General features: G+C 50.2%; 1 protein-coding gene and 2 long non-coding RNA genes across 10 annotated transcripts in view; 1 reads left to right on the top strand and 2 right to left on the bottom strand.

Annotated features, from left to right (window-relative positions):
• The window catches only part of LOC105467426 (Enah/Vasp-like), a 174,940-nt gene that overhangs the window by 125,092 nt on the left and 24,737 nt on the right, over positions 1 to 25,111 (top strand). For all 7 annotated transcript variants that reach the window (XM_011717025.2, XM_011717022.3, XM_071099611.1 and 4 more), the window contains exon 3: positions 1,461 to 1,638. In XM_011717025.2, the coding sequence (XP_011715327.1) occupies positions 1,461 to 1,638 (178 nt within the window). The remainder of the gene's footprint in view (positions 1 to 1,460; positions 1,639 to 25,111) is intronic.
• LOC112424177 (uncharacterized) lies at positions 2,256 to 11,185 on the bottom strand. 2 transcript variants are annotated; one of them, XR_011625554.1, is made up of 5 exons: positions 11,050 to 11,185; positions 5,128 to 5,248; positions 3,681 to 3,737; positions 2,686 to 2,816; positions 2,256 to 2,391 (listed from the first exon to the last, which is right to left on the bottom strand). It is a non-coding gene; the product is annotated as an uncharacterized lncRNA (long non-coding RNA). The 2 variants fall into 2 exon arrangements; XR_003014884.2 differs by lacking the exon at positions 2,686 to 2,816 and having other exon boundaries at positions 2,257 to 2,391.
• Positions 11,654 to 12,779, bottom strand: LOC112424176 (uncharacterized). Its single transcript, XR_011625553.1, has 3 exons — positions 12,640 to 12,779; positions 12,369 to 12,440; positions 11,654 to 11,733 (listed from the first exon to the last, which is right to left on the bottom strand). It is a non-coding gene; the product is annotated as an uncharacterized lncRNA (long non-coding RNA).

The raw sequence follows: 25,111 nt of genomic DNA, 5'->3' as shown, positions 1-25,111 counted from the left end.
TTCTTTAGCTGATTTAGTGTACTGTGTGTGTGTCTCCCCTTTTCCCTGCCTCTGCCTGTCATAGGAAGACCCAAGCCCACCTTCCAACCAAGACTTGGAAAACAGCTTTTCTGGATGTCACTCATGTTTGCTGTCCTCTGGCTTTACCTTATCCAGCAGCACAGCTGTGTGGAGCAGTAGAGGAAAATGAGAAATCAGCATAGAGAGAGTTATCCCCAACCTCAGATCACACAGTCCTTGCAACCTCAAAGCCAGACAAAATCTGAGAAATCATCTTGTACTTACTTCTAAAGCAAAATCCTTTCCATGACGTCTCTAAGAGCTGGTGCTCCGGCCTCATCCAGACTCTGCTTGCATGCTTCCATTCATAGAGATCATCATATTTCTCGGTTCAGTCACTGACAGCCTACCTTGTGCCAGGAGCTGTGTCAGTTACTTTCTCATATGTAATTTAATCCTCACAACACACCTGTGAGAGTGCCATGCCATAGCCATATCACATTCTTCTCCATTTGACAGACCAAAAAACCGATCATTCACGAGTGTGGTGATGTTAGATCATGTGGCTTTGAGCTAGAAGGTATGGGAAGCAGAATTAGGGCTCCAGCCCCAGCATCTTTTCCTCCAGGGCACCACTTAGGAATATAGTCTTAAAGTCCTTTGAAATAATCCTCTTTTAAATGTCTAAAAGAGCAGAGGTTTAGAGGTCAGGCAGACCTGGTGTTGAATCCCCTGGCAGCTTGTAAGCACCTGAATGTCTGGATTCTGTCGTCTCTGTATCCTTCCCTGCTGGGCCTGGCATTGCTCCTGGCAGTAGTTGATGCTCTTTGATTAATAATGAAGGTATGAATAATGCTGTATACATGTGTGGTACATAAACTTTCCCAAGTTATTCTTTTGACAAATAACCCACTTATTAATGCATTCGAAGTATTGGACACTGTGCAGAGGGCTATAGGAGGCATAAATACGAATTATAGAAGACTTGCCCTTAGGAGCTTTATATCTAGAAGGTAAGCTATAAGTAAGATGTAGATAAGATACGTATCACAGTGTGATCTTCGCAGTAACCTCATTAGATTGACAAAGTCAGAATTATTATCCCCATCTTATTACTGGAGAAACTGAGCCCCAGCGAAGTACAGTGACTGCCATGAGTGGAGTGGCTGAGAGGCAGGGCCAAACCAGAGCCCAGGGAACCTGCCTCCGAGCTCAGCTGTTCATCTGGAGGTTGTAACTACATAGCATTGTTAGTGAAAGGAAAGAATAGGTTTTGCAAACCCTCACTGTTCTATATGTTATGGTCTGAAAATCTACCTGATACTGCTTTTCCCTTCTTCAAACCCCATCCTCATCTTCCTGTCCTCTCAAGGATACAGTATACTTGCCCCATCGCAGCGCCCTCCAGCTCACTTACATTTTATTTATTTATACGTATTTCTCTCTCCTTTCTCCTCCAGGTTGTGATCAATTATTCAATCGTGAAAGGGCTGAAGTACAATCAGGCCACGCCAACCTTCCACCAGTGGCGAGATGCCCGCCAGGTCTACGGCTTAAACTTTGCAAGTAAAGAAGAGGCAACCACGTTCTCCAATGCAATGCTGTTTGCCCTGAACATCATGAATTCCCAAGAAGGAGGTAAGTAGGACTTTGTCTTGGCCTGATGCCGAGACCCTCTCTTGTTCTACCTCTGCCCTCCCACAGCTCTGGCTCTCCGGGTGTCCTAGCACTGTCACTGCATTGAGCCGAGGTTGCATGTGTTCTCAGAGAAAGCTGCTGCCTGCCTCTAGATTTAGAGATATAACAGTTCAGAGGAGGAAAGAATGGAGTTTGTATCTCTTTGCCACTTGTGAGATGTAGATTTGTACAGATGTGTCCCTGAAGCTACATATCCAGATCTGTTTTAAACTTGCCATCCTGTTTCCCGTATTCCAGAACAATCATTTGAGAGAGATGGGAGAAAACAATCAAGACTTTATTTTTGAATTTAATTATTCATTCATATGTTTAACAAAAGTTTATTAAATACTTAGGGCAAGAAACTGTGTTGGCAAAATAGATAAGAAGTGAACAGCGGCCTTCCCCTCAAGGCTCTTAGTTTTTCAGGGTAGACAGGTTCTCAAACAGCTAAGTGGAATGTATTGCAGTAAGTGTTTTAATAAAGGTACATGTAAGGTACTTAGGGACCACAGAATAGGATGTAAGTAACTACCCGTCAGAGCCGCCAAGGGAGACTTCCACAGTGGTGGTGCCATCTGAGCCGGAGTTCTGGGTGAGCAGGTCACAGGCAGAGGCTGGAGTGGGCATCGCAGGCAGGAAAAGCAGCAAAGGCACAAGGGCCTGAGTGAGCCCACGTGTGCTGGGAAGAGGGTGATGCAGCATTTCTCGGGCCTGGAGTGCCGATAGGAAAGAGATTGGAAATGAAATTGGAACAGCGCTGGGGCTTGCACAGTGAAAGGCCCCAAATACTGGAAGACGTTGGGCTGGCTTGATACTTAGGGTAGACCATGGGAGAGGGGCTAGCAAAAAGTTTTTCAGCAGGGCACTTAAAGCAAAGAAGCAAAATTACGTGTGGCTTTTATTGGACGTTTGCAGTGGTAGCTTTGGAGGGAGAAACAAGGCTTTCCCAGGATGGGTGTCTTGATTGCCTGGGTTAATGGTCCTGCCGTTGGCTGGAGAGCCTACCTTGGGAGAACTTGGTGGTTAAGAACCAGGCATGGAGTCACACTGGTCAGTTCGAGTCCTGGTTCTGACATATGCTAGCAGAGGAATTCCTGAGCAAGTTACTGAATGTTTTTGTGCCTCAATTTCCTTACCTATAAAATGGGGGGACATAGGGTTGTTTTTACATTTAAATGAACTAGAATGTAAAATGTTTCTTAGGTTGCCTGGCCTACAACTCTGTTAGCATTTGTGAGTATTATTACGATCATTATTGTTGCTGCTGCTGTTACTGCTACCAGAATTGAGGTGGGAAATGAAGAGACACAGTACTCAGAACCTGGAGGGCTGTGGCGTTTAAATATGTCCTGGGACCAGGCGTGCTGGCTCAGGCCTATAATCCTAACACTTTGAGAGACCAAGGCAGAAGGATCACTTGAGGTCCAGAGTTCAAGACCAACCTGGGCAACATAGCAAGACCTTGTCTCTACCAAAAAAAAAAAAAAAAAAAGGTGTGTACAGGGCCTGATATGTTGGAGCTTTAGGACCCGCTTTAAGCTCTAGGAGATCTAGGCATGGTGGTGCATTATGCCTGCAGATCGTGAGGCTGAGGTAGAAGAATCACTTGAGTCCAAGAGTTTGAGTCCAGCCTGGACAGCATTGTGAGAGCCTGTCTCTTACACACACATACACACACACACACACACACACACACACGCTCTCTCTCTCTCTAGGAGAGTTTTGTGGGTTTTTTAAGTAAATAAAGAACATGTTTTGAACATGCTTCCCACGGGTCGTGCATAGAGCAGGTACTTGCAGCTTTCCCTTCTTGACAATGCTCCAAAGTTTGTGGACTTTCTGCTTAGTACTTGGATAGCATCGTAAGGAAACATCTTAACCGTGGCAGTGTTGAGTGATGATTACAGGGCCTGAGGCATTGTAAGCGCCCGGCAAATGTTTACAAAACTGTTTCCACCCAAGAACGGTGAGCTGAGTTTAACATTTCCACCTGAACTTACCTCGCCTGCCTCCAGGATGTGGGAGTTAAGCTTTATTTTACTTGTACATGCAGTTACCTTGAGGGCAAAAAAAAAAGGCCCTTTCAGAGCTAGTGCTTAAATTAAGTAAAAACTACTAGTTATTTTATTAAATTCACCAGGCATGGAGTCACACTGGTCAGTTCGAGTCCTGGTTCTGACATATGGTAGCAGAGGAACTCCTGAGCAAGTTACTGAATGTTTTCAGTTAATCCTGCCCTCATTTTCAGATAAGAAAGCCATGCCCCATTATGAGGAAATAACTTCTCGGTGTCAGATGGTAAGATCCAGAACCCGACCTCCTATATCCCCTGGGATTGAATGAGTGTCTTGTTGAGGCAGGGGTGGGAGACATCAGCTAGTTTGGATGTGTGCATACAATGTGAGAGTACCCTGGTTTGAAGCTTTCATGAGGGGGAACAGTTAGTTATCCATTCTGGTTCAGCTGGCAGTGGCCTCCTTTGCATGGACTGGAGGTCCTACAGCCCACTGACAAATAAGCTTTTGCTTCAGCCGAGGTCCAAGTCTACTGACAGTACCATGCGCAGATGCGCAGATGCAGCTTGATGAGCTGTTACACACGTGCGTGCGCGGTTCCCAGTGCCAGATCGAGAAAGAAAATGTGGTCAGCACCGAAAGGCCCCTCCCCGCAGTCCCTGAACTTAAGAATAGATAGGAAGTCCACTTTTGTTTTTGAACGTCATGTAAATGAAATCATACAGTGTGCATGATTAGCTTGGCTTGTTGGCATGTGTCTGTAGTCTCAACTACTTGAGAGGCTGAGGCTTGAGCCCAGGAGGCAGGGGTTGCAGTGAGCCAAGATTGCACCACTGCACTCCAGCCTGTGTGACAGAGCAAGAGTCTGTCTCAGAAAAAAAAAATGGAAGTATGAACCTTCCAATATTTATGTGGCTAAGGTAGTCTGCTGAGGACCATGCAAAGATAATGCCATGATGTAAGCACCATCTACTTGGAAACATGTTGATTGTCCCATTTTCCACAATTACCCTCATGTGGTGGAGGGCATTCTTGTATTTTTATGTGTATGTGTACTTTGTATCTCATGTGTCCATATTTGTATGCTTGTCCAGTTATTTTCCTTGGGCATGTTTCTGTGTCAAACAATATATGTGCTTTTCAAGTTTTGGGTCCAGGCATGGTGGCTCATGCCTGTAATCCCAGCACTTTGGGAGGCCAAGGTGGGCAGATCACCTGAGGTCAGGAGTTCGAGACCAGCCTGGCCAACCTTGTCTCTACTAAAAAGACAAAATTAGGCCGGGTGCGGTGGCTCACACCTGTAATCCCAGTACTTTGGGAAGCTGAGGCAGGCGGATCACCTGAGGTTGGGAGTTCAAGACCAGCCTGACAAACATAGAGAAACCCCGTCTCTACTAAAAATATAAAATTAGACGGGCATGGTGGCGCATACCTGTAATCCCAGTTACTCGGGAGGCTGAAGCAGGAATCGCTTGAGCCCAGGAGGCGGAGGTTGCGGTGAGCTGAGATTGCGCGATTGCACTCCACTCTGGGCAACGAGAGGGAAACTCCATCTCAAAAAAAAAAAAAAAGACAAAATTAGCTGGGCGTGGTGACACATGCCTATAATCCCAGCTACTTGGGAGGCTGAGGCAGGAGAATCACTTGAACCCAGGTGGCAGAGGTTGCAGTAAGCCGAGATGTACACCATTATGCTCCAGCCTGGGCAACAAGAGTAAAACTCCGTCTCAAAAAATAAATAAATAAAAATTAGAAAATAAAGTTTTGGGAAGTCTCGCCAAATGCCTCCTAGCATGAACATCCTGGTTTACACGCTGTCCAGCAAGAGACAGTTGCCCACCCCTCAGACTTCATAAGCACTAGGCATTAATACTCTCATTAATCTTTGTAAACACAAGAGAAGGGAAAACATTTTGATTTGCATTTTTCTTTTTTGGGGAGGATGGAGTCTTGCTCTGTCACTCAGGCTGGAGTGCAGTGGCACTGTCTCGGCTCACTGCAACCTCTGCCTCCTGGATTCGAGCGATTACCTTGCCTCAGCCTCCTGAGTAGCTGTGACTACAGGCGCCCACCACCATGCCTGGCTAATTTTTGTATTTTTAGTAGAGACAAGGTTTCGCCATGTTGGCTAGGCCTGTCTGGAACTCCTGACCTCAAGTGATCCGCCCGCCTCAGCCTCCCAAATGCTGGGATTGCAGGTGTGAGCCACCACGCCTGGTCTGACTTGCGTTTTTCTTTACTGGTAAGGATGAACATTTTTCATACATTAGTAGGCAATTTCATCTTTTCCATTATTTTCATAAGTACCTTTGACAAATGCAGCACAGCATGGAGGAACACAGCCTCCTTGCACCTTTTGTTATATCTGCATGATTTCCCACTCCCCAGGTGCGTGCATCCTCTAATGACAAAGCAATCTTGTATTTCCTTCCGCAAATGAATGGAGGCAGCCTAATGTCATGTGGTATGTTCCAGGCTCATGATAGAGGATAAGTACACCTCTTTGACTGTCAGGTGATGTCTACATTGTCTACATTTTAGGAGTTACTGTTATTTGTGTTTGTCGTTCCTTGGACCTTTCCTTCTGCTGGAGAAACTTCTTGTTTAGCGCCTAGAGTCATGTTGGTGGGTCACAGATTCCTTGGCTCTTCCTCGTCTGGCTTCTGAAAGAGACGCCATCTGGTGTAATGGTGGGGAAGGGCGAGCTAGCAGCTAGGAGACCTAGATTCCTCCAGAAGTGCCAGAGGGAGGATTGGCATTTTCTTTCTCCCGTGCCGGCCCACACCCACCCGTTCCTCTTCTCTCCTTAAAGGGCACTTCCGACCAGAGTATTTCTCTGCTGCCTGCTGATCTTGGCACCCACCATTGTACTGTCACCTACTTTTAAAAATGAACAGAAAGGCTGGGCACGGTGGCTCATGCCTGTAATCCCACCACTTTGGGAGGCTGAGGCGGGCGGATCACGAGGTCAAGACATCAAGACCATCCTGGCCAACATGGTGAAACTCCATCTCTACTAAAAGAAAAAATACAAAAATTAGCTGGGCGTAGTGGCGTGCACCTCTAGTCCCAGCTACTTGGGAGGCTGAGGCAGGAGAATCGCTTGAACCCAGGAGGCAGAGGTTGCAGTGAGCTGAGATCGTCTCACTGCACTCCAGCATGGTGACAGAGCGAGACTCCGTCCCAAAAAAAAAAAAAAAAAAAAGGACAGAAACCAGAGGCAAGATTTCGTGGCTCTGGGGCTTGAGAGGTTGTCATTTTACATTGTCCCAGAGATTTTTTTTTTTTTAAGGAAAAGGATACCAAAAATGACAAGAGCACACAGGGAGCTTTCAGATGAGCTTGTGTTTTTCTTTTCTAAAAATATACAAACAGTAGAAAGGCACACAGCCAAGGACAGATGTAGAAAAGGCAGCATCCTGTAGGGATTGGATGCCAAGCTTTTCAAATATTGTTCCCTCCCTGGAATGTTTTCTTAGCATCTCTGCTTATCAACATCCTCCCCAGCCCTCTGGATCCAGCCTAATGCTCTCTCAGCAAAGCTTTCCTCCTCCCTCAACTTCTGTGTCCCCGCTTGGCCTCCCGGGACACTTGGTTTCTACCTCTCTTTATCCATTTCCTCTTCATTTTGCCTGCTCATGTACTGATCTTTCCTCTCCTACTGGGTGTCCCTTTCTCTGGGACGACTTCTGTGGCCCCCCTCATGCCCACCCCAGGTCAGGGTGAGGCGCCCCTTCTGTGTGCTCCCCATGCTCCCCATTGCCATTTACAACTTTGTAACATTAAGATCCGGTTGCTGTTTGGTCTCCCACAAGGCTGTTGTGAGAGGCAGAGACACAACAGCTCCTGTTCCCCATTGGATCCCAGCACCCATCACAGTGCATGATGCATCTACAGTCCCTAAAGAGCTGTTGAGTGTTGAGTACATAGATACAAGCTCCTGAGGGCAGGTGGTATGTGCCAACTGTCTGTGTTTTTCACATCTCTGCGCCCAGGGCCCTGTGTGCTATGGGTATATGCATGCACGTGCTGCAGGAGGGTGTGTGTGAGCGGGTGTGTATACATGTGGGGGTGTGTGTGTGTGTGTGTAGGTACTGATCTTGAGCAAGTTACTTGATCTCCCTGTACCCCAGTCGCCTGACCTGTACCTGCCCATTGGTGGTTCTGAGGATTAACTGTAATCATCCCTTTAGAGTGCTCAGGACAGTTCCTAACACCCAGTAAGTATTTGGCAAATAGTTGCTGTCTTTTTAAAACCCACTGTGACCTTTTCAGGTGGCACTGGGCTGGGGACAAGTGCAGAGTCTGCCTCTGCATTCAGCAGCCCCAGGGGACTTGACTTTTGAGTTCTTCTATTTATTATGACAGTAGTGGTTTAAATCTTCTTCCTCTCAGGCAGACCTTCAGCCATTACTTTTCTTTTTCTTTATTGTAATATCTGGTCCTGAAAGCTGAAAGTCATTACTTTTCATGGTTTATCAGATCTCTGGCTTTGGCTGCTCCTTTCCTCATACTGGATCAATTGGTTATTCATGTGGATAATATTGTCTCAAAGCATGAGTTATTTTATGGGTTGTGCCTCCTAACTAGTGAAGGTGGCCACTTGGTTTATTTGAGACAATTCTAAGGAATAAGGAGCTCTCCACACTAGCGTGAGGGTCCCAGGGCCAAGATGTTTCCCTGCTCCTCAGAAAGTTCTCAGAGAACTTTGCAAGGTTTTTATAAACCTTACAAAGCTCCCATTATGTTGGGGATGAGGTAGTTATGCATTAAAAATAGTCATAACAGTTAATGGTCCTAATAATAATCTTTATTTGGAACTATAAGAAGTCTGAGTGCCTATTTGAGAAAGAGTTTCCCTGGATGAATCACTGCAGGAACGTGAGAAAGAAGCATGGCAGCTCCACTGTGAGATCAAATGTGTAGATAAAGAATCCCCTCACTGAGCTGCAGTCACAAGTGAATTTAAAGATAGGAAGGGTTTTAGGGATGTATAATCCAGTTTCTCCTCCCTTTACCTTTTTTTTTTAAAAAAAAAAAAAAAACCTTTGGAGCTACTGCCGTAGCTGAAGGAAAAGAAGGGATGGGAGCTGGCCTCACAGAGGGCTTTGTAGAGCCACTGGGCCCCAGAGTCACACCTTGCACCGGTCATGCCAACATCCAGGGCCACACCCTTGCTGCTCCACCTACTGCCTCCTGTTGGGCAGCTGCAGCCAGTGCCCTTGGCCCTGCATGTTTACTCCTTCGTGGTACTTAGCATGTTTTATTCAGGATGCCTCTTTGGTACCAGCATCCCTACCAGCACGCTAGTCTTATGGGGAGCAGAACCTGTGTTGTCTCAGTCGTCCCTGCCTCTCTAGAACAAGTACAGAGGGGACCCACCACGGGGACTCAGGATATGTGTGATAACTGCACGAACCTTTTCACCTTTTGAATCTCAGCAACCCTCTAAGAACAGGGACTGCAGTTCTAGCCTTCCAGACTGAGACTCAGGAGGCCTGGCTCTTGCCCTAGTCCCACCATCTGCTTACTATGTGACCTCATCAGGTCTAGTGACATTTGCAAGCCTCAGTATCCTCATTTGGAACACAGAGTACTGATTGTCCTCCACAGTCTTTTACCAGGCAAGAGGCCCTCTTCTTCAGGGTGCTGGGTAAGCTGTCATCTGCTTGGTAAGAGATCATGGTATTGAGGGAACCAAGAGACCTGGGTGCTAGACCTGGCCGTGCTCTTCCTTTGCATGTGACTTGGGCAACTCACTTCCCTTTCTTGGGCCTTGGTTTCTTTGTCTATGAAATGTAGGTGGTTATCCGTGGCATGTCTGTCTTGCAGCATGAGAGTCCAAGGGGACGATGGCTGTAGAAGTATTCTGAGACAGACAGCCTAGCACAGGCAGGAAGGTCTGTGATGGTGACTAGCAGTAAGTAGTAGTGGTTGTAGCAGCAGCAGCCGCTTGGCCACGTCCCAGCTGAATAAGGAACATGCCTCCCCTGCCACAGTGTCTGAAACTCTGCAGAAAGTTTGACTCTCCGTGAGCTTCCTTGAGTCAGGGGGAGAACCTGCCCTGGAAGCCAGGAGGAGGCTCTTGCCCCCACTCAGCCATTGCCTCGCATGTGGCTTCAGTTACGTTTTGTCTTCTTTGTAGGTGTTGATGTTCTAGACTCTGAAATGGCAACGTCAGACTAGACAAGAAGCTCTCACCAGAGACAAAGTGGAAACAGAGAAGGTGTTGGTGATTGAGGGGCAGCGGGGCCAGGGGCGCTAGACACATTGCAATGTGCAGGATCATCGTGCACAGTGAAGTCTTGTTTTGCATGTCCCACCAAAACATGCCGTTGAAAAACTCATTCATTATCTGAGCCAGAGCTTGCTCTGTTTTAAGAAAAAGCACTTTTTTTTTTAACCAGGTTTAGTATGTGCTGAATTTTCTAGGAGTTCAGCTACTGCATACGTCAAAAGAAAATCATACTTAATTTTGTTTGTAACTTTACCAAGAGTTGTTTTCTGTTTTAGAAAGTCCTGTCTCCAGCATCGTCACTGTGACGTTTCAGTCATCCATAGACCTCCCCTTCGTCACATCCGTTTGCGGCAGCAGCACTCCCAGTGGGTCTGTGGGTGGGTGCAGGTGTGGACCACCTCCGTCTCCTAGTGTAGCTGGATCTGGTTCTTTATGTGTTGTAATGCACATGTTATTATAGACTACTTCTCTTTTCTCTCTCCTTTGCAGTACATGTAAAGCATTATACTGATCTTTTCCTAATTTATGTAGGTAGGCTATGTAATCTATGAATTTCACTTCAGGATAATACAAGCATCATTACAAAATATTATAATAAAAAGGGGACCATTAGGCCTGAGAGAGTTGAAGTTCTGTGAAACTCGGGCTGCTTCCTTCCTACATTGTATCCGTGTCTTGCCTGGTCGTTGCTTAACAGTGCTGTGTAGATAGCACAGTGTCTGTCTCATCTCACAGCCAGGAAAACTGAGCCCCAGAGGGAGGAAGTGAGTACTTGGCCCAAACCATTTCCTGATATGACCCAGTCAGGAAGAGAAGCTGGGATGAGAACACGCTCCTCTTCTTCTCCAGTGCCAGGAAGTGTAGTAGGAGCAGCTTGGTCTAGTGGGAAGAGTGCATGTCCTGGAGCCGAGCTACGTTGGGTCTCTGTGACCCTGAGCAAGTCACCTCCCCCATCAGCAGATGGAATGACACCAGAGGCCGGTGGCAGTTCACATGACACGAAGATGCCCGGTGCCTGATATGTGGCCTTCAGGGCTGTGCCCCATGCTGCTCCTCTTTTTGTCCCCACATCCAGCAGTTTTCCATTAAACCACTGTAGGTCCTCTCAGAACTTACCAGAGTCATCGTGTCATCGTCTCCCATTACTCCAGGAGAGCAGGGCCCTGGTGGCACTTGAAGCAAGACCGCAAGCTGATGGCACTCGACCACATAGTGGGAGTGAATTTTAAAGAAAATCCCCCTCAAAGCCTCTGCTGGTGTAGAAGGCAGATAATAGGGCCAGTGAGTGGGAGCCAGGGGAGGAGGCTTGGGTGTCATGAGACTGGATTTACATTTACAGGGGACAAAACAAAGACCCAGTGACGGGGAGGGTGTGTGCAGGCCACAGGACAAGTCTGGGCAGAACTGTGGCCACACCCAGCATTCCTCCGCTAGCCTTCCCTCATGAAAGATCACTTTTTCCAGGCCAAGGACCAGAAAAGGAGCACGCTTTAGGAAGAGGGCCGAGGTGCACGGAAAACAGTGCTGGTACGGAGGGGGTTGAGTAACTAGATTTTGACTGTTTCTTCCCATTTGGTTCTCACTAATGAAATCTTGTCAGATGTGCCCCTGCTGCTGGATTGGGTGGGGTTGGGACAGAAGCATGTGTGGTCAAAGGCAAGTTTATTGCAGTTTGGGGGTTGAATGCAGTGGATTTCAAACTGGCTATTTTGAGGAGTTCCAGGGGTCCACCAAGGTATACCAGGGCCCTCACCCTGATGCAGCCAGAGTAGTTCTTCATTGATTTTATGCAGTGGGACTCTGAAGAAAAGAAAAAGAAAAACCCCATAGCTTAGTGGGAATCCAGGCGAATTAAAACACAGATGAAGTGCTTATTATCTTTGGCTCTTGGAGCATAATGTACATCCTTTTCCTACTTGGTTTGCGTGTAATAACATCATTGGTATATTTCAAAATATGAAGCTCCTGGTGCTGGATAATAAATGTTTTCCCAATTTTTCAACCTCTTACGCCCTTCATCGATGCCCAGTGGCCCAATGGCTGCAACCTCAGCACAGTGTTGAGAAAGAGCCCAGGAAAGGGACTTACAGACAGGCCTTCCCGGGAAGAATCAGGCCCAGCTCCATGTGCTCTTTGGAGGGGAGTGGAAGGTTGTTAAACCTCATAGCTCTTGGAGGTGGGGCTGAATTTTGCTTCTCATGAACCTCTTTCCATTGGAAATTACCTCTCTTTCTCTCCTAAAGAGAAGGAAGTACTGTACTGTCTTCATCTCCCTGGCCGCCGAGGCCATTTGACACCTTGTGCCACCTGAGAGAAAGCAGGCCTAGCTTGGCCCTGCCTGAAGGGAACAGGACAGCAAGCCCCTGGCCTCCTGCCTGCTCCCAGCTGCCCTCTGGCGGCCACTTTCTGAAAGCTGGATGTGTCTATTTACTTACCCACCCCTGTTCTCACTCCGGGGCTCCAGATGTTGGATGAGGCAGGGCCTTTGTACACCTCCATGCCAGCAGCTACCCAAGTCACACCGTCAGTCACACTCTTACTCAGGCTCTCCTGTGCCCCTGGCCCTTCTTCCCCTCTCACTTTTCCCCACACTTCTAAAATCTCACTCGTCCTGTCAGAATGTGGCTCCACAGATGGAGCCTTTTCCAGCCACCGCCCTCCCGCACCGTGACTTTGCACTCCTTCCTGCGCTCCCGCAGGGCTTACTTTTGCCTCTGTCCTAACAGTCAGCTGCCACTTGGCATGTCCTGCTATTCCCACTGCATGAATCCAGTCAGGTTGGAAATTTGGAAAGTTACATCTTAGTCTCTGGACCCCAAAAACCCACACACTGTCTGCCTTATAAGCTCTCAGTATATCCATCCCTGGTTATAGGCGCACACCAGGACCCAGAGGCTGCCATGCCTGGAGTCCTGTCTCCTGACTCAGCCCAGGCCCCAGCTCAGCATGGAAGTCCTGTGGGACCATGTCCAGCAGTGAAGGCTGTGCACTGGCCTGAGCCCTGGGTCCCTCTGACTCACTCGCTCCTATTGTCACCTGAAGTGTCATAATGGGGTTGTAACCCATCCACCTTCTCTTGTCTTTCTTCAGTCTGTCCTCCCTGGGCTGCATCTAAAGGGCCCCGCGCCTGCCCTCATGCACATTCTCTCCATACTCCTGGTCTCCTTCTGCTCAGCCTTTGCCCTGCTGTTGTGAAGCCTTCCCAGTGCCCCAGGAGACCTCAGGCACCCCTTCCCACTCCGCGTACACTGCTGCTGTCTCATTTGTTTGGACCCTGGGTTTGTTTGTCTAGACTGTGAGCTCCTCGAGGGCAGGTGTCTGTTTCTGTGTCTCGGGAGCCCCGAAGAGAGATTGATACATCAGAGGTGTCTGGTGACTGAATGAGCGCCCAGCTTGCGCCCACGTCATATTGTGTGCCTTGCGTAGCCTGACACTTCCTGCCATCGCGCCCTTCTTTGCAGACTAAGACGGAGTTCCTGAACCAAGACCGCCTGCTGGCCAGCCTGTGAAACTGGGCTCAAGGTGAGGGGTGCTATCTGTGATTGAGGGACATGGTTAATGGAATTGTCTCACACAGAAATCGCACCCGTCACCTTGGCCTACTTATCACCACTCCAAACAGAGGAGCACGCCTTCTCCAGCCACAGCCTGTGGAAGGGCCTTCAGCTGCTGTGGCCCTGAGGTGTACGTACTGTGGAAGGAACTTCGGATGTGAACTCGGATCTGGTTCCAGTACCAACTGTGCCAGGAGTGTGCCCTTGGGCATGTGACTGACTTTTCTAAGATTCAGTTTCCCCATCTGTGAAATGGCTGAATCAGACCCACCTCACAGGGTTGTTGTGAGGGAACCATGAGATGATGTTTGTAAACATTCTTTGTCACCTTTAAATTACTGTAACAGTTTGAAGTTACTCTTTTTTAAAAAAATTACTTGCAAAGGTAACTAACAATATCAGCCGTGCACAGTGGCTCATGCCTGTAATCCCAGCACTTTAGGAGGTCAGGGGTCACTTCAGTGTAAGAGTTCGAGACCTGCCTGGTCAACATAGCAAGACCCTGGTCTCTAGAAAAGAATTAAAAATTAGCCAGTTTTGGTGGCGTGTGCCTGTGGTCCCAGCTACTCAGGAGGCTGAGGTAGGAGGATTGTTTGAGCCCTGGAGTCTGAGGCTGCAGTGAGCCGTGATTACACCACTGCACTCCAACCTGGGCAATAGAGCAAGACCCTGTCTCAGGAAAAAAAAAAAAAAAGTGACTAACAATATCAACTCCTGTGTAATACCAGCAGCCATCACATTGGGACACAGAGGGAAGCCAGGCTGCTTGGATCCTGATGGCCAGGGAACGCTTTCTGAGGGAAGCGGGGCTTGAACCTGGGCCCTGCAGGGCTGGGGGTGGATGGGGGGATCTGATGAGGAGGAGGACCACGGCACCGGCAGATCTCAGTGGTTTGGAAATTCAAATCAAGGTCTGAGAAGAGGCTCTGCCATACCCTGGGGATCTCCCTCTGTGCATTGGCGGTACTGCGCATGCCTCACGGGGCCCCTAATTTCAGAGCATCCCGCCCACATCCTGCTGCTGCATTATCCTCAAAAGAGCTGCTGGCTTATTGCAGTTTACATCCCAGAGAAGAGAGGTCTCCTCCTTCCACCAGTCCCAGGATTATCTCCCTAACACTACTGGCGAGATTCCTTTGGAGTTTTAGTCTTCCATAGTTACAGCCCAGGCGCCATGTGCCCAGTCAGGGTTCGAGATAGGTGGTGGTTCATTCCCCAGCCTTGCCTCACCAGCACCTTCCTGATGCCTCCTGGTGGGACTCAGGAAGCAGCCAGCTGAGGTGTGCCTGCCATGGTCAGCACAGAGGTTGACAGAAGTGGCACAGATTCTGGGGGCAGGTGACAGAATAGTACCATGCCCTAGCTCCAGGCGCCCGCTCCACCCTGTCACACGGAGCAGCTGTGAAACCTTGAGCAAGCTATTTCACCATTGTAAGCCTTAGTGTCCTCACCTTTTTTTTTTTTTTTTTTTTTTTTTTGAGATAGAGTCTTGCTCTGTCGCCCAGGCTGGAGTGCAGTGGCGCGAACTCAGCTCACTGTAACCTGTGCCTCCTGGGTTCAAGCGATTCTCCTGCCGCAGCCTCCCGAGTAGCTGGGACTACAGGTGTGCACCACCACGCTTGGCTAATTTTTGTATTTTTAGTAGAGACAGGGTTTCACCATGTTGGCCAGGCTGGTCTCGAACTCCTGACCTCTGGTGATCCACCCACCTTGGCCTCCCAAAGTGCTGGGATTACAGGTGTGAACCACCGTGCCCGGCCAGTTTCCTCATCTTTAAAATGGGTGTAACAACCACCTCACAGGGTTGTCATGAGGCTCAAATGATAAAATAGATAGGACTGTGATTTGTAAGCATATGACACCATGAATGCAAGTTGTTCCTGGAGTGCCCAGGCCCTAGACACTGGGATCTTACCCTTCAGTTGTAGCCAGGGTCATTTCATTCTGGTGTGCCACCCCCCAGAGCTAAGCCATACAGTCCTTACGGAAAGGAACAAACCCCTTCCTGGATGCTCTTGTGCCTGGATCTCGGCTCCCTGGGCCTTCACAACACCCCCCTGAGATTGCAGGGAGACAGCAGGAATTACTTTCTCCATTTTAAGAAGGAAGAAACAAAGGCTCACAGTGCTAAGAAACTTGCCCCAGGCCACTCTGGTGAATGCAGAGCTCAAGGCCCAGAGCCCAGATGTCCTAATTTCCAGTCCAGGTCTCTGCCCAGTGGAGCAGACTGCCTCGCAAAAGACCCTGCTCAGCTGGCAGCCCTCCACCTTTCTAAACCATAACCCAGCTTGGTCAGAGGTTGATTGTTACAAACATTTAACCTGCCCCGTCTTTCTAGCCACATACCCACATCTTGGAAAGTGAGGGAAGAATTCATTCATAGCTGTTTTCTTTTTTCCTCACGTAGCATGTATCATTTCTTTCCTAAGGAATGAGTTTTACAAATAGCCTGCCAGCTTCAGGTCATATAGGATAAGAGCCAGCTCAAATATTTTGGTAGATAACCTGAAGACTTAGAAAGCCAAGTGCTGAACTTGAGATACAGTTTCCAGTGTGAGAGTGGACAGGCTGTGAGTGTTTGAGGCCCTGCCCGCTGCCTGTCGGCTGCCTGCCATCACTCATCCAGGGTGTTCACACAGCGGGGGTTCACGGCAGCTACTGCCTGACTGGCCTGCTTCTGCGCTTAGCCCACTTTGGTCCATTCCCTGCACAGTAAGCAGACTGCGTTTCACCTCTCAGTCAGGTCATCAGCCCTTGCCCAGAACTCTTTAGGATTTTAGCTTAACTCAGAATATAGTCCACATCCTTACCGTGGCCTGCGTAGCCCGGCACGCTATCTTTCTGAACTCACTTCCTCTCCTACTCTCTACCTCTTCTCCTTCATTCCAGTTACACCATGCCCCAGATGTGCCAAGCATGCTCCTAACTCAGGGCCTCTACACCCGAGGCCCCTTCTGCCCAGAATGTTTTCTCCCCAAAACCTCAGGGCTCCTTCCCTCACTTCATCCGGGCCTCTGCTTACACCACCTAATCGCAGTTTGTCTGAAGAACGACCCACACACATTCCTTTAATTCTCATTCTCTGCTGTGTTTTTCTTCCTACATGTTGTATCTTTATTTGTTACCTGTCTCTCCTCTCTAGATTGTAAGTTCCAGGGGAGCATTTGTATCCACAGCTATGACCCCATCTGTGAATTACTGAGCATCTGTTCTGGGTCATGCACCAGAACACAAAGATGAATAAGACGTGGTGCCTGTGTTCACAGAGCTCACAGCCGGGTGGAGAGAGAGCCTTGTCAATACAGTGTATGTTATGCTATGATGGAGAGAACACAGGGCTTCTTGCGGGGGCGGCTGTGGTGAAGGGGAGAGCTACTGGGAGAGGCCCGAGGGCGGGCATGCCTGATCTGAGTCTTAAAGGGGCTGGACAGACGTTCACCAGTTACAAGAGTAGCCCAAAAAGAAGCAAAATAGGCAACGACGCAGAGGCATGTGAACCTAGTGCTGCCATCTTGGATGCATGTGGGAGAAGAGAAAGGGAGGGCTGAGGAACAAGCAGGACCAGGCCTAGAAGGGCAGGCTTTGAGCATAACATCCCAGGGCTTAGCCTCATGCCTGAAGCTGCGAGGAAGGTCAAAGAGCAAGTGAGAGCCAGGACTCAGATTTAACTCTAAATGGCTTCCAGTCTGTGTGCTCAGAACAGTGCCCGGCAGGTAGTGAGCACTCAGCGGTGGGTGCTGCTATCATCATCCTCCTCATGCTTCCTCTCTAGCCCCTCAGGTGTGGAAATTAAGTCCCAGTGAGAGGAAGTGAGTAGCCGGCCCAGGGTCACAAGGCCCGCTAGAATCAGTCTGTTCATCGTGTGGGGGAAGGATTTGGGCCGGGAGGAGGGAAATCAAGGAAGGAATGAGGTCCCAAGCTCCAGATGCCCCCCACAAGGCAGCAAGTGTGAGGGGTAGAGGGGGGATTCCTTTGAAGTCCGGTGTTGTGCTCTTAAAATCCATGTGTATTTTGCCTATTTGAACTGGATTCCAGGGAAGCAAAGAGGGAATGATGGGTATTCCTGAGAGAGGGCGCTAAGGGAGTTGGGACATTTAGGGAGGGGAGAGATTTGGTGGCATTGGCTGGGAGCAGCAGTCAGGGCACTAGGACAGGCAAGTTGGAGCCTGAGAGGCCTCCAATCCCAAAGTAAGGATGAACCCAATCCCCAGGTTCCCATGTGGACCAGTGGAGAACCACAGTAGTTTCCTGGCCCAGGAATGGCCTGGAAGACCTGTGCTTTCTGAAATTGACTCCGTAAGCAGACTCAATGGGATAAACGGAGGCAGAGGGGCCAGTTGGAGACTCTTGGAAAGCTCTCCAAGTGAGAACATGAGGCTTGGATCTAGACAGGCCAGAGAGGATGCTCCTAAGAGACAGTTTGCAGGAGAGGAAGCATTTCATGGAGTCCAGCAGGGGACCGAGCGAAGGAAGGCCGGGGGGAATCAAATGGGCCTTACTTCTGTGAGAGGGTGCCAACTTGGGTTTCCCATACCAAAGTTTGGGGTGGTGCCAAATTTAGGCATGCCTCACAGGCATTCTCTGCACACTTGCTCCCTTCTGACGCCACACCTACCCTGTTCCATCCCATTACCCACAGGGTTAAGAGGAGTGCCGCCTAGGGAGTGTCTCCTGGCAGACACCTGGTGTCACCGAGGCCTGTGAGCCGGGCCCCACGAGGGGTCTGGACAGTCCTCCAGGGCCAGGGCCCTGGGAGCTTGCTGGAGTCAGGTGGGCAGGAAGGTTCTGATAGGTTAGCTGAGCAGCCTCATTAAAGATTGAGGGGGGAAGCCCACTTGGTGGCTGGATGGCGTATCAGTTTCCCACTGCACCAGCCAGGCGACAGGGAAGAGGTAAGTGGCCCGGTGTGAGAGGTGCCCCTGGCCTGTGCCGCGGAGCCCTGCCCGTGATGGTCAGCAGGGAGTGGGCCTTCCACTGCTTTTGCTTCTGCCATTGGGACTGCACCGTGCTTTGCAGAGTGAGCTGTAGGTGACGGGAGCCCCTCTCTCTCCTCCCTGCTCCTCATGGGCCTCTCCTTTCACTCCCACCTGCTCCGGGGGTGGGGGTGGGAGTGCTGGATCTTGGGGCGAGTATCTGTCACTGACCAACTACGGGGTTTGCAATGACATCCTTGCGGAAGCGGCGGGGTGGAACCAGCAGCTGGGTACTGGGAGACTTGAGCTTCTGTTCCAGCAGCACCGTTCACTGGAGGCGCATGACCTTGGGTAGCTTTTCCGAGCCTCAGTTTCCCCACCTATAAAATGGGGTTAATAGGCCCAGCCATGGATGATTGGGCAGATTAGTCACAAAAAAAAAAAAAAATGCAGTGATGCTCTGTGAACCATTAAGCTTAAGATGTGGCAGATTTTTATTGCAACTTGTTCTGTTTGAGGTTCATTTTAAGGTTAGTTTTGTGTGCCGAAATAAGCATATTAGGAAGAGAGAAAAAGTATTCTACAGGGAAAATAACTCCCCTAAGGAACACAGCCTAGTGGGCCCAAGCCGTGGGAGTGGGGTGTCCTGGCCTGGAAGCTGGAGACTGGGTCTAGCCCTGCTTTCCCCAGTGTGAATGTGAGCTTGGGCAAGCCCCTGCCCTTTCCCTGGGACTCGGGACCCCTCTACACAAGGGGTGCTGCTCACCGGTACATGGGCAGCACCAGGCCCCCTGTTGTCCTTTGTCAGAATTCAAACGCTTTTCCTCTCCGGTGTCTCCTTTTTGGTGCATGACTGCAAGGGCTGGTGGTGCTTCCCACTGTGGCCCTGGTCAGTCCCCCACTTTCTGAAGTGCCATCCCCACATCTGTAAGTGATGACCTTCCAGCCTGACAGGTCTTTCAGACCCTGAGCTCCTAGACACAGCTTTACCTGTTGGTCACCATGGAGCTGAGCTGTCTCTGCTAAGCCCAGGGCCAGGGCTTAGGCAGGAGGGTCTGTTGCAGGATTTCAGTGGGTCATTGGCTGTGGTAATCTGAGTAAGACACGTCAGCCTGTTTGAGCCTAAATTCATGTGGTAAGGACTCAGCCGGAAAGACTGGAAAATTCACTCCGGGTTCCTTTAAGCAAGCAACTAAGCTGTCTAAGCTCGTGTTAGAATAGGGAAGGTGACAGTCGGGTATTTGTCTCCTCCTGAGCTGAGCTCGGAGGATAGGGTTAAACACTAGCTGCCTTTGTTTCCCAAAGACAAATGCAGAGCTGTCTGTTTATTAACCAGGGCTGAGCATCAGTGCACTGGGGTGGACAGAGCCCTGGGCCGGGAGACATTTGTTATGGGCTCTGGTCCCAGCTCTGCCACCAATTCCTGTATGGCCTTGGCCAGGTGACAGTAAAGGCAGTGGCCAGACCAAGCTTAGCCCGGTTCACAGACTCCATCCTTGCTTGGACACTTGTTCGCTTGGTGATAGGAATGGCACCTGTGAGGAAAGCAGGGCCTTGTGACAAGAGGGAGACGTGTGCCGGGGATGGCCCAATCTCACTGTAAAATGAGGGGACCCTCTGGAAAGAGGGAAAGGAGCCAGCCAGAAAGATGGCAGAGCAGGGAGGAGGCCTTAGAAGGACTTGGGACTCTGCCCAGCTCACACCAGGTGGCTGTCGTTTGTTGGCCAGAAATTCCATCAAGCATCACTGAGCAAGTGCTGGATCCTTTGTCTCTGGCACTCCTAGCATCTCAGGTTCTATCTTTTCAGGAGCCCCAGGGGATGCCTTTCCCATAGAGACTAACTGGAAACTGAGCCCATCCCTTCCATCCCAGAGGAGCTGGGGGCTGGTGTCCCAGAGCCTCATAAATGTTCAGGGGTGGGCAAGAGGAAGGCCTTCATCAGGAGGAGGGGTCAGTAGTGCCTCACCTCGTCTGCCTGCCTTTGGCTGTATAAATTAATGCATTACCTCAGACAGGAGCCACACCGCTCCCTGCCTACCCCGCACCTGCCACGCCTCGTGGGGGATGGATCGCAGAGCAGGGATTCTCTGTAGGGACTCTTAGACATTTATTTGTTTAGAGGTAGTGCATGATTTGGAAATCCAAAAAAAGGAATATAAGTCCACAATCCCGAGATACCACTGTTAACATTTTAGTATATTTCCTCCTTTGTCCTTTAGAGTTGTAGAAATTTGGAGCTGATGATCCTTGGTTCCACCCTTCTCACTTTATAGAAAACGGAAGCCCAGAGAGGAGAGGGACTCCCACACACCTAACTTACTGGCAGAACTCCAGCAGAGTTCACTCTGAAGGGGATTAGTACAAACCAGAACTGTCCGGAAGAGCACAGCCAAGGCGGGAAGGGACTGGAAGACAGAAGACAGGACGGGGACCAAGAGAGGCCTGGAGGGGAGCGCACCAGGGCCGCCAGGCCAGCACAGAGAGACAGCCTTTGTGGTCCTGACAGACCACTGGGGGCAGTCCTGGCAAGACAGATTTCACCCTTTGGGAAGAAGACTTTGCCAGTGAGAACCACCCACCCCGGCTAGGGCCTCGCACTCGAGGTCAGACCGGGTGGCTCCCAAGGCTCTCTGTACAGCCCTGAGAACCTGTCCAGCTCCTGGGATACCTCTCCTGGTGCCATGTGGATGGGCATTGAGGCAGCAAGGCCATTGGGTGCTGAGAGGCTGCAGTGTGCCACACTCCTGCCCAAGAAGGGGCTCCACCAGGGGGCTCCGAGCTGCAGCTTCTCACACTCGCGCCACGGCTGGACTCCCCTTCTTGCTCTCCCTGCCTCTGTGCCCCGCTTGACCCTTCTTCCTCCATGTGTCCTATCCCCCTGCAGTCTTGGTGACTCTGTGGAGGGCTTTAGAGTCCTCTGTTTTAGGGTTGAAGCCTGGCTTAACTGTTGACTGTTCAGAGGCCACAAAGATGCTACTTCAGTTCTCCAACTCTCCAGCTTTCTTATGGGTAAAGTGGAGCTCACAGCAGGATTCCTAGGATGAGGGAGGCTAAACAAGATGGCATCTGAGTCTCTGGCACAGGATCTAGTACATAGTGTAATAGACACTCAATAAACTTGAGTTCTTTCCTTACCCCAACTCATTGTATTTTCTAAGTGGCACTGCCATTGGTAGCCTGTGGTATCTCACTCACTGATAGCTCGTGAGACCCAGTCCTCGGCTCAGCCACTGTTTCCCGCTCTGGGAGCTTATGAACCATTAGACTTCTGCTATTTTCTCTAAGACTGTGTCACTCACTCTAGTCTCGCCCAGTGGCTGAAGATGCTCAGACAGTGTGCCCAGGGCCAGTCATCCACGTACTTAACAAGTATGTATTGCATTGACTATAGGTCAAAAACTATGGTAAGTACTGGGAATACAGAGGTGAGCAAAGCAGTTATGTCTGTGGAGTTAAAGTCAGGCTGTTCTGTTGGCCATGCTCTTCCTCCTGCCCTTCCTGCTGTGTGCAAGCATGTGTCATGGATCCTGGTGAACTCAGGGACTCACATTCAGAGTCCCTCGAGCAGGTGCTCTCCTACACTTGGGCCACGCCTGACCTGGTTCTGTCCTGTGACCCGCCTGAGTCTCAGCACCTCAGTCAGGCTATGAGGAAGTGGGAGGGGAGGAGTGTCACCTGCATCTGGCTCATTCTCTGTGAATCCCATAATGTGCGCCCAGATTTTTTTTTTTTTTTTTTTTTTGAGATGGAGTCTTGCTCTGTCACCCAGGCTGGAGTGCAGTGGCGCGATATCGGCTCACTGCAAGCTCCGCCTCCTGGGTTCACACCATTCTCCTGCCTCAACCTCCCAAGTAACTGGGACTACAGGTGCCTGCCACCACACCCGGCTAATTTTTTTTATTTTTAGTAGAGACGGGGTTTCACCATGTTAGCCAGGATGGTCTCGATCTCCTGACCTCATGATCTGCCCTCCTCGGCCTCCCAAAGTGCTGGGATTATAGGCGTGAGCCACCGTGCCCGGCTGTGCCCAGATTTTTCCTCTCTTCTGTGCCCTCCCTACCCCTTTCCACTACACCAGGACAGCTTTCTTGAAGATGGCAGTACCTTTCTTTGGAATCTTTTGTCAAATCCTTATGTCAGCGACAGATGCTATAAAAGCCTTTTGAAAAGGTACAATACAAAGACCAGGTATAAGCTCATCTCCTCCTCGGAGTAGCCTGTGAAGGGCACATGGCAATTCTTCATGTCCCTGCTTGCAGAATAGCAACAAAGGGGAGTGACCTGCCAAACGCCTGCAGTGTGTCCCAGGTAGAGATGCCACCAGACGGGAGCCGGCCTCTTCCAGTGCTCACTCTCCCCAGTGAGAAGGGACTCAGACCTCCTGGCCCCACTCCCCGTCAGTCATATAGACTGCCCTGGGTCTATCAGCTCCTGTCCCTTGTGACTGGCCCCCTCACCCCATCTCACCACCCCTCCCTTTCAGGAGGGCGCATGACTGAGTCTGGCCCAGCCTTCCCTCCCCTCTTGTGTGTTTCTCCCCACCTCATGGCTCCTAAGAGTGAAAGGGTTCCTCTGAGTCACTGCTGTGTTTGGGAGGAGTGGGTGTTTGATGGAAATTAGACTTGAAGCTGGAAAGTGGGCCTCCAGGACAGCAGGAAGTCACCTCCTTCCTGAGAGTCATCATAGTCCAGCGGGCCCTGGAGCAGGCCAGCCTGGACTTGAGCCTTGGCTGGGTCTCAGCCTCTGTCCTCCTGCAGCTCTTTGTGTTCAGAGAAGAGGTCAGCCAGGGAACCTATGGCCTGGCCTGCTACCAGGTGTGAGCCCTGCCACCAAGGGCTGGACCCACATGACACAAGGAATGCCCAGCCACCCTGCTCTTGTTTGATGTTGGACCTAAAATTTCCCTTTCTGATTTTCATTTGTCTGTAGCGTGACGGGTCCTTTTATTTTTCCTTTTTTAATTTTTGAATTTCTCTCCTGCTTGTTTCCTATCTCATCCTCTTTATTTTGACTCGACAAAATTTATCTGAGATGAGTGAGAAGAGGATGAGAGTTTTCTTAGTTGGAGTCCCAAGTCAATGGGCCAGGCCCCTGCCTCGGCAAGATCAGCTCCTAGACTCTACAAGCTTGGGATACTGGGGCCAGCGTCACAAACCCTGTGGCTTTGGGCAAGTCCCCTCACCCCTGAGAACCACCACCACTCGTCCTGTGTACTTCAGGGGGCCATGGTGGGACCAGCTGGGCAGTGAGTGCATGCAGCCCGTAGAGAAGAAGGTGCTCCGCCGAGGGGACGTCACCAGCAAGGCCGCGGGGGCAGAGGGCCACTTAAGCCAGCACACAGGCAGATTCCTATCCGACTCAGCAGAAAGATCAACAGTGTACTTTCAACAGTAATGCAAACAAATATTTCCAGCACTTTATGGCTTACCATATACTTTTTACTCCTAGAGTTTGTTTATTCCTCACAGCAGCTTGGTGAGGTACCACTATTAGCATTAGTGCATTAGGACTCCCATTTCATAGATGAGGGCACAGTAGCCTGCCTAGGGGTGCATGGCTAGGCAGGTATGAGGCAGAACGCAGGCCAGGTCCTCTCGTGCCCACTGCCTGCCCAGGTTAGTACCTCATGGGAACGAGACAATTAAGATGTGATCCACAGACCGTCATTGCTGTACATTTACTGTACAGAGGAGCACACCTCATGACCACAGAGGTGACTCCACGCTCTGCCACTGTGTGCAGAGCCACAGGTCCTCTAGCAGAAAGGTCTGAAACTCACAGCCCTGCGACAAAGGCTGGGTCAGCAGCCCCATGGCTTTAATTTGTCCTTAATGCCTCTGGTCAACCGAGGGTACCTGGTGCTGGCAGGGCATCATTACACTGCTGCCTCTTCTCTGGACAAGCATGAACTTGGGGGACCCCTTCTAAGCCCTGTATCTCTGTGGCTTACCTCCTAGGTTTTTGTTTTCACTCAGGTCAGTTCAGCATGACTCCTTCACCTGAACCTTTCCCCCAGGGTAAGTGAGCTTGAGCCCCCTCTCCCTTTCCCGACTCAGTTCAGTAGAATATACGGAGTGTCTGATGCGAGCCAGGCTGTGAGAGTGGAGTGCGGAGTGAGACGTGCTCTCTGCCCGCGAGAAGCCCGGGGTCTAGTACAGAAGAGAAGGCAGCTCCCAAATTACTAGAATATGGGTGAGAAAGCTATGAGTTTTTAAGAGAGGCGCATGGGCACCGGTTGGTGAGAAGGAGCATGAGGACCTGCGGAGGGCTTCATGGAAGAGGTGACCACCAAGCTGGGCCTGGAAGCCTTGCTTGGTGGAGACGGCAGAAAAAGGTGACCCACATGGGTTGAGTAGCGCACAAAACAGAGACGGGAAGCATAGTGCGGCCAGGCCCAGTGTGCAGGTGCAGGAGGTCAGCTATGGAGGGCTGTCGGGGAGGCGCAGCCACAAGGTGGGCTGGAGCCTAGCCTGAAAGCCTTGAATCTTATTCAGTGGAGCCTGGGCCCAACCTAGTGCAGGTCATGTCTGTGTTTTCCAGACGTCATTTAGGCCGCACTGTCAGAATGAGAGTGGAGGTGAGGGTTCAAGAGAGAGAGACACCAAGGCTGCCAGGTGGCGGCAGAGAAGCGGGGCATTCTGTGGGGCAGCCAACACAGCACCAATGAGACTCCATTACCTAACAAGCTGTGGGAGGCAGAGAGGGAAGAA

Source organism: Macaca nemestrina, chromosome 7, assembly GCF_043159975.1.
Source record: "Macaca nemestrina isolate mMacNem1 chromosome 7, mMacNem.hap1, whole genome shotgun sequence".
Taxonomy (NCBI): Eukaryota; Metazoa; Chordata; class Mammalia; order Primates; family Cercopithecidae; genus Macaca; species Macaca nemestrina.
Note: the sequence above shows the minus strand (reverse complement) of the source record. Positions and strands in the feature narration are given on the sequence as shown.